This window comes from Aulostomus chinensis, chromosome 8, assembly GCF_037954235.1.
Source record: "Aulostomus chinensis isolate RoL2024-O1b breed Wild chromosome 8, RoL_Achi_v1.0, whole genome shotgun sequence".
NCBI lineage: Eukaryota > Metazoa > Chordata > Actinopteri > Syngnathiformes > Aulostomidae > Aulostomus > Aulostomus chinensis.
This window is the reverse complement of record NC_141327.1, coordinates 10198255-10207487: the sequence shown is the minus strand read 5'-3', so window position 1 is coordinate 10207487 and position 9233 is coordinate 10198255. Positions and strand designations below refer to the sequence as shown.

Sequence of the window (9233 nt, the reverse complement as noted above, 5' to 3'; positions counted from 1 at the left end):
ATAATAAAAAAAAAAAATCTATCTCATATCCTCATCTAATATTTGTTCTCATGATGGATATGGAGTTCATAGTTGTACAGATATGATGAATGTCAGGAAACACAGGATATGCACTGTAGGATCCTGGCGATATCCAGTTGTGGTGCTTCCTGTCCATGCAGTAACAACATTGAATCCTACCATTAACAACTGCCAAGTATTCAAGTTCTTTAACTCTTATCAGCTTGACTGTAACGACACGCGTGTCGTGTCCTGAATTCGCAATCCTCTCTCTATCACATCTCATCAGCAGGTTTTACAAATAGACAACGGCTTTGTTATTTTCTGCAGTGTCAAAATACATTAAAATTCCACCACCAAAATCCTATCCTCCATATTTTGCAAGGACACATGAATATTTACTGTCTAATATCTAACAAACAGCCGGAGTGTTGTCCTCTAGAGTCAAGGGCTTTAGTTAATAAATAAAGGGCAATACACATGCATTTATTGGAGATATTAAATCCTCTAAATCAATTTGTTCAATTCTAACACACAAGCACAGCACTGGTAGATTCTTTGGGCTCAGTACTTACTTTGCTTCTTTCTCGTCTGTAGAACAGCTTGGAAATACACATATATGCTTTGGTAGTGTTGTGGATTAATTTCTAATTGAACAAGACATTTTTCTTTCATTGAGCTGCACTAGCACCGCAGTGCTGAGGCCAATCTCTCTTCCCCTTAATCACCCTTCTCCCTCAGAGCACCACCTTGTTTTCTGTTGGTCATTCATTTTGTGGGAGTTCACTCTTGCCCGCCAGAGCAAAAATCAATACGGTCCAAGCTGGGCTCAGTGGATCAACATGGCTGTTTATAGCAGGTTCGCTCTAGCTGATCATAGATTTGATGTTTTTTTTTTGGATAAATTTCTGCATTCAATTTTTCCTTAATATTTATCTATTCATCGATAGTTTCAACCTTTCAAAATCAAACACGTAAGAGAGATGAGGAGGGAACCCATCATTGCTGTGTGAGGTGAGATACACAGCCAGTTAACCTGCATTTGTAGAAGTACACACTTTTTACACATCTCTCCAATGAAAAAAGAGAGATTTCATAATCTATGCTCACTGACGTGATCCAGACAGACATGAGATCCCCACTAGAAGACCCAAACTCACAGTTTCCCTGTTAACAATTTGCCTAATGCCCTGGGTGCCTCCCCCAATTTTAACTACATCCACAGTCATCCACATCATCACATCTACATTCCCATGCACAACACGCACCCTGCACCCATGTTGGGATGGAGGGGCAGCTGGGGCGGGGAGTGGGTCCAGTGCTGCCTCCTTTGCTAACTGTACCATTGCAGGCCTGGGGGCCTGGCCGGTGCTCTTGGGGGGGGGGGGCTGGTCCTCCTCCTGGTGTGGTGGTTGGGTTGGGGTTGGTCGCGGGCCCTGCTGTTGTGTGGTGGATTGCTTGCTGGCGGTTTCACTAAGTCTGAGCTGCCCTGGACCGTATCAGCATCTATGGAGTACTCAGCCCCTGTATGGAGGAAGATGAGGGTATGATTGTTTTGTCCGGGGGTGGCGGTGCTGGGCGTGCGTGCCTTTGGCTCACCCCGGCAGGCGGGCTGGGCCTCTCGGGGGAGTGGGGGGTCCTGGCTGGCTGGCTGGTGGTGCCCTATAGCCTGAAGCCCGCCTGCTCTGGGGGGAGGGGGTAGCTCTGTACGGGGGTGGTGGGCCTGGTCGTTGTGGTGGGCTGTGGTTGCCCTGCCTGGGTGTGGGGTGTGGGTGGTTGTCGGCCACGCGTATACACACATACACGCATACGGCGCACAACTGACCCATAATCACACACTCAGACATTTATCTAAAAATTATATTTAACCAAATGGTAAGCCTGCACTGGAAATTCTGCAACCAATGTTTTTTCCTTTTTTTTTTCTTTTCTCCTCTCTGTTGTTGTTGTTACTTTTTCTGTTTGTTTTTTTTCTGCTATTATTGTTGTTGTTTTTGTCCTCCCCCCCATCCTGTCTTCTCTATCCTGTCCCTGTTCTCTCTTTCTATCCACTCCTGAGCCTCAGTCCAGTAGCTTTATCAATGAACCAATACCATTCCTAATAAAATTAAGCATAAATGGCGGTAGGAGGAGTTTATCAGATTCCTCCTTTGCAGAGAGGAACTGCTTCAGTACAACAAGGCACCAGGAACATTGATGCTGCTTGCCCCAGCTACTGAACAGGACAGGTTAAAAAAACAAAAAAAACAAAAAACAATTTGCCTAAAGACCCGTCCATAGGACAGTGTTTTGATTTCATCAGGGCTCTGATTAGGTTTTATACTTCTGTACTGTGTCGTGGTGTCTTGGTGGAATGTTTTGGTCACAGTCTTTTGGACAGTGGGTGTGGGTCACTGTGAGTCAATGTGTAAAGAAATGTGCGATATGTACAAAACGGCCTTGTCTTGCCATTGCTGGTTGGCTATTGCAGGATAAAATCCAACTGGTTTCGCCAAGTGTGCGTGTGTGTGTGTGTGTGTGTGTGTGTGTGTGTGTGTGTGTGTGTGTGTGTGTGTGTGTGTGTGTGCAAGGTGGTGGTGGTGTGTTGGTGGGTGGGTGTGTTGGTTGGGGGGGGGGGGGGGGGTCAAGGTTACCAGAGTACATCTGTCAGGACCCTGATTACAGCAGACAGATTACCTGGAAATGCCCCTTAATTCCGTGATTGGTTGAATAGCTGCTGTTTGTTCGCCAAAAAAACAAGCACTGTCATGAGCCTGGCCAGACATTTTTGCTAATAAGTGCAAATAATATTAATTTATTATTCTATTTTTTATATTATGAAGAAAGAACAGCAAAATTGTATGTGAAAAGAATCTACAAATTAAATAATGCTAGGTGCAGCACCATTCAAGCATTTACTGTACTTGACTACATCTTTTTCAAATACAAAATGGACCAAGTATCTCATAGGTATTTCAGATCTCTACTCAGACTAGTGAGAGCGGAGCTCATGAGACCATGGGACAAAAGAGGAAAGACAGAAAACAAGGAAATAAACAAAAGCAGTAATGAAAAGAAGTATGTTCATTATAACCTCTTCTCACAATAGTAATTAATATTTGCACAGTGCTCTAATCGTACTTATTTAATCCATTCTTAGAAAAGGCACGAGGTCCATTAGTAGCCACTAGTATTTTCCAATCAGTGATTCATCTCAGTTGTCAGGCTTTTTTCTCAGACCCCTTGACCCTCAAATTTGGTTTTGTACTTCCTAGTGATGCCAAAAATTCACATCAAGTTTGATATCAACTGGAAAAACAGTAGTTGAGTTATGGAATCAAAGACACACAGACAGATGTTTGTTTTTTTACAGTAAGATAACTTTGTTTGTGCTCTCCCTGTTTGTCATTTGTCAAGCTGTGATTTTTGAGAGATTGTCACAAATCCATTTATCATTTATTCAAATGATGGATAAATCTCAGTCTATAGAATCTTCACAGTCCTTTCACTCCAGAGCTGTCCTTGGTGCTGCAGATATGACCAGTTTAAACCAGCGATGTATCATAGGTGGGGGTTGTATGTAAATGACTGCATGATAAGGTCAAGCATCATTCCCATGAGAAAGGAATGAGTTCCATTGACTTTTAATGTGGAACTGAAATCCTTGAACATTTTATCTGGAGTGTATCAAGATCAAGATTTACCATCACTCTTTGAAGATATCATAATGCATTGATTTGAGGGTGTGTACTGTTTTTAAGTGTTTAAACTTTTGCCCTGTCATTTCTCCGTAGCTTTGCTCTCAAGCTGCGAAGTGCTCTTGTTTTAAAATGCAGTCTGAATTTGTGGTTAGTGCTGACAGCGAGTGTATATCATTTCAATAAATCTCAGTGAAGGAGACACATTCACAGCTCACTATCACGACTGATGGATTCTGTGGAGGAGGAGGAGGAGGAGGAGGAGGAGGAGGAGGATGCAGAGAGCTCAGAGGTCTGTCCCCAAGCCTCCTAACTCACTGGCTGACTGTACTGTGGTGCTGCAATAGCACTCATCAAATACCAGATAAGATGAGTGCAAACACACAGGTTGCAAACCTGAAGTACAAACTGTATTTATGTAGACAGTGCACATAAATACTTTGTTAAGCACATTCTCCAAGTCAGCTTGGTGGCAGCAGCTAGACTGGAGCCCTTCGGGTTTTGAGATGATGTACAGGCTGTTGGCTGGGTAGGGAAGTGACAGCAGGGGTGGCAGTGAGTATATCATTTAACAGCAGAGCTGTAAGTAACTTGAAAAATGGAACCTATTATTGATTCCAACTGATGCATACCAACACTATTTACAGTAGTTGCTTCAGTAAATCCTCCACTTCCTGAAATTACAGTTCATACTTTGCATACGTTACTCAGGAGTTCTTTCAAATTCAACAATTCTCCATGGTAACATCTCACCTGTATTTGAGGTGTGGAAATGGATCATGTGACACTACTGGTTAACACAAAGCCAGTCAGAGCTTTAAGGAGGTTTTTGTGTTGTTTTGACCACCAACAGCTTGGTGACTGCTGGCCTGAATTGAGACCATGTGATGTCCTAGAATTACCCATTATTGTACACTTGAAGTGCTTCACTTTAAAACAACAACAACAACAACAACAAAACCTTGAAAACTTTCATGCAAAAGGGAAGAAATTACAACTACCTTGAATTTAATTAAACACTTATTTTCAAAGCAGGAAACTGCATGTAAAACCTTTTAACCAGGGGTCTCTTCTTGGTCAGACTGTAACCCTTTTTGGCGCTAAAAATGAACTGAACAGGAATAGTACGACACTGGAGCAAAGTTAATGGTGATTTTTAAAACTAGGCATAGTCCTTAAATAGCTAAAGCATTGTAGTGCCCAGCAATGGACAATTAACGTGTGAAATGGCAGTGTAATATTTTGAGCTATTCTTGTAGTGACTCCTTTTGGTCCTGCTCTGAGGGTGGTTCCTGGACATCAATCGCACATTTTGATTGACTATTTCTTATTTAAGTTTTTACTCAGCCAGCCTCCTGCTGATGTGCTGCCTGTGTTACCCTTGATTGTTTATGCCACCCTGTAGGTGGGCAAGGTTAAATACACAGCCCTTGCCAGTTGCACCCATGGAGTTTTTAAGGAGAGTATAACATTAAAAACTCACTTGTTAAGGAGTGGGACAAAGGTTGTATTAAAGCTCCATTATTCAAGTCTATGGTCGGCGCATCTAGAGTGAACTGGATGAAAGCCTGTCTGTCACATAAAAACTCCACGTGGTTCCACATTCCAAGGTCTTTGTTTAAGAATAATGGATGTTTAGATTTGGTTTTGAAATGGGATTTTAATCTTAACAGGATCCCCATTAAGTTGTCCAATTTTCATGGGGAAATCCTTCATTTTTGGAAAAAGATACTTGCCCACATTTTTTCTCTTCATCATTCAACCTTATGGAACAACAGAGTAATTACAATAAATAGAAACGCAGTCTTTAAAAGTATTTGGTTTGAAAGAGTCGTTTGAATTTGTAACTGATTTAATGGATAGGAGAGGGATCTTTCACAGAATTCATAGAAAAAGATGATTTAATTTGTTCTCAAAGAGAATAAAACAAAATACTGTATGGAGTGAATTCCCCCTTCCTCTGATTCAGCTGATTCAAACTTTTTAGTGTATAATAATGTTTATACAGGATTACCTGATCTGTTGGTAGAGGAATGTATTCTGACTGATAAGAAATGTGGTAACATGTTCATTAGTAATGCTTTTAAATCCACATTGTTTCATGATGATGTTTCAGACATTGTTACTATCATCTTGTTACTGGGTAAATATAATATTCATTGTGCTGCATGGAGAAATTGTAAGTCCTTCTCCTCTGGATTTATTAATAATTTTAAGATATATTTTTTCCTTTATTAAAAAAAATAGACAAAAGGAAAAATGCAAGGAAAGCAAGTCTAAACATTGCTCGCTACTTGTTATTCTAATTAAAAAATTCCTGTTCTTTCTGTCTCTGCTCCATTATGTGAATATAAATTTCTCATTTTACTCTGTAATGAATATGCATGATTAAATGCATTATTATAATTATTATTTTTACTTAAATTTGAACTGGGCAGTTTAGTGACCCCATAACGGAAGCGGCCCTGCCACAGTTTTGATGGATTCCCAGCAAGTAGAAAGTAATGCATCCTCCTTCATGTAAATGCCAAACAGTCAGCAGGACACTGCAGGGAATCGAACCCCATCCCAGTACACCAGGAGTACCATTACCAGTGTCGCTCCCTTTTTTTTTTTTTTTGACACTACATGCAGGGTGAAGCCAGCCTGGATCCGCCCTCCTCAAAATGTCAGAAGTCACTGACATTCAGTCTGGCAACCAGGGTCGTATTAAGGATCCCACAGGCCAAATGTGGTTGTTTGACTCATGACGGCTGTGTTCGACTAATATGAAGCCACATGAGAAGCTGCTGGCACTTTCTCAAATATACAGACATTAAAGATGGAACCAGATCTAAACTACCAACAGAGAGTGAAGATGTGGTTTCACTGCGAATACAGTTTTGGATCATTTTTGCTTTAGTCAAGCCAACTCAACAGAGTTCTCTCTCTTGAGACTTTACAAGTAGAGCAGGTCTAGAACCAAACTCCTCCATTGAGTTTACACCCAACAATTCTCCATGAGCAAGCACATCAGCAACGGCGGCAACGGAAACCTTCCTTTTAACAGGCAGGAACGTTGAGCAGATCCAGGCTCAATGGGGACGGCCATCTGCTTTGACCGGTTGGGGGGAAAGAGAGCAGGAGAGCAAGGACAGAGATGAAGAGGGATGAGGGACCGGGATAGAGAAGGAAAGAGGGACAGATAGAGAGTGAGAAAGAAGGAGGGAAGAAAGTCATGGGGACGTGGAGAGTGAAGACACACAACAGACAAGAACTGCAAAATTAAGAACATCACCTGGCTACCTCAGCAACAAATTTGAGCAAATCAAAGTGCAAGTAAAACCTGGTAAAAACACAATGGCATTGATGGTATTTACTCTAATAAAGAACTAAAAAATGAATACTATGAATACTACTACTGCTAATACCAATACTTATACCAGGGCGTCAGCCTGAGCCTCTGCAGGACTGCAGCCTCCTCCAGCAGCAGCATCAGTCGGGATCTGGGAGGTGAGGAAGCACAAAGACTCCAGGGAAGAAGTCAAGTCAGTAACATGCACATATGAGAGATGAATGAATGAGTAGAGGAGGAGCAAGAAGAGGAGAATCCCAGGACTCACCCCACAGAGCCTGGACACAGGGACACGTCTCCTTCAGACTGAGGAAGCAGGTTCTCCTCATCTCAAGCACACGGAGAAAAATCCTGGGTCCGTCTCCCTGAACCTGAGAGATCAAAGAGAAAACAATTATGGAGACATTGTGTGTGTGTCTGTGTTGTGTTGTGTTGTGTTGTGTGTATCTGTGCATACTTGTAGTTGTTCCTGGTGAGGTACTCCATCACGGCCGGTCGGATGCGGGCCACCCCTCCCCTGCTGTGGAGTCCTCTCCCAGTGATGACTGAGAGGTGAGGGCGACACTGGCCGTGCTGGAGCTCTGCAGAGAAACAGGAAAATAAAAAAGTCAACACACAGCATTCAGAAATGTCTCTTCCAAAAAGAAGCTCTTCTCCAGTACCTCTGCTTTTTGATTCCAGGGTGTGAGCCAACCACACCAGGGCCTCCTGCACCCGCTGCCCGTGCAGGTCCAGCACATTCCTCTGGAGACGCTTGTTCAGCTTCCAGAAGGTCTGTGCTGACGCCCTCTGGTTGGCCTCCTCCATGAGATGCACATGCAGGTGTCCCTAAAAAAGTGACATGAAAGCGATTTAGTTAGAGACACACAACCATTCACGCTCACGCTTCATCAATCATCAGCTGGACAGTGACACATTGCTTCTAATATGGCAAAAGTAAAGAAAATTTAACTGTAAAACAACAAAATATCCCAGTCAAAAACTCCAACCTCACCTGCTGTGCATAGAAAGCCGCCTCCTCTGCTCGTCCCTGCTTGAATGCCTCTTCGGCCTTGGAGAAGCACTCAAGCTGCAGCTTATGCTGCAGCCTGGCCTCAGACCTGAAGGCATCAGGGTGATCTGTCAGGTGCCGCTGTGGCATGATGCCTGTGAATGAGGAAAGACACCCACACAGATGTGAAGGATGATGTTACTGGGTAGAGTAAAATAAAGTTGCGTCCATCAATCATGGACCTGCTGATGAGTCAGTGAGTTAAGATATATTTGAAGTACTGAATGTTACAGCCTGGATTTCTGTCACAATGTGAGTCAACATTTCTAAATCAGACAAGAAAGATGTGGAAGACTCAGTCAGACACTCAAAGCTGATGGGAGGTTGATGTGAACTGGCTCACACACACACACTCACTGTTTCAATGACCACAACATAACAGCCCACGCTGTCTTTTCTTACAGCTGACAGTTGGTTTTTTTTTTAAACATTTTTATTTTTGATTGAGCAAATTAAATTAATATGCAGATTTAAAACTGTGAACAAAATCTTCTGCAAAATGGAAAAATAAACTTCAGGTGAAACTGATTGTCTGTCTAAGCAACAAGAATAACATCTGCCTTGATTCAGCTGATGTTTGTTTGATAAACCAACAGCTAACCTGTTAGCTTGCGTAAAGCATGTTCAAAACATCTAGCCATAAATTGATTTTACCATTTACATCAGACGACTTCAACAGTATTTTGTCTGAAAATTTGTATTTAAAATAGTAAATGTAATGTACAATGTAAAATAATGTATTAACAATGCATGACAGTAAATCAGTGAATTTCAACATCACGAAAAAACAAAATATTTCATAATTTGCTTGCAAAACAAGTTCAGTCTTACCTTTGCAACACCTAGGGGCTCCTCTTTAAGGTTTTCCTCGTTTTTAGATAAAGTTAAGTTTGTTAGCAGCGTGTTTGAAAGAGTCTCCTCCAAAAAAATTGCTGTCAGCAAACAGCGGGAACCGCGATTCGGTTCTCTGATATAGTAAGTTAGCGGTCACGTGACGATGACGAATGACGCACCTGGAGACCACCATAGCAACCAGCGCTCTCCTGTTTGAAGGTGTTAGCTTTGTTTTCTTTTGATTCAAATTTTTGTAAAAGACAAAAACAAACAAACAAGTTACAAATACGTTGTTTCCAAAGAATAATTTTAAAAAGGCAACAACATGATGTCATAG

General features: G+C 42.0%; 1 protein-coding gene across 2 annotated transcripts; it reads right to left on the bottom strand.

Annotated features, from left to right (window-relative positions):
- Window positions 1-6287: 6287 nt before the first annotated feature.
- On the bottom strand, window positions 6288-8994 carry LOC147257054 (NEDD4-binding protein 2-like). Of its 2 annotated transcripts, XR_015117448.1 has the most exons (6): window positions 8894-8994; window positions 8006-8157; window positions 7674-7839; window positions 7469-7592; window positions 7280-7382; window positions 6288-7162 (listed from the first exon to the last, which is right to left on the bottom strand). XR_015117448.1 is itself a non-coding variant. In XM_086210092.1 (5 exons), exons 2-5 carry the CDS (start codon window positions 8150-8152, stop codon window positions 7337-7339), a joined length of 483 nt encoding a protein of 160 aa, XP_086066218.1. In that variant the 5' UTR covers window positions 8153-8157; window positions 8894-8994; the 3' UTR covers window positions 6288-7336. The 2 variants fall into 2 exon arrangements, 1 of the variants encoding a protein (XP_086066218.1); XM_086210092.1 differs by having other exon boundaries at window positions 6288-7382.
- Window positions 8995-9233: the final 239 nt, after the last annotated feature.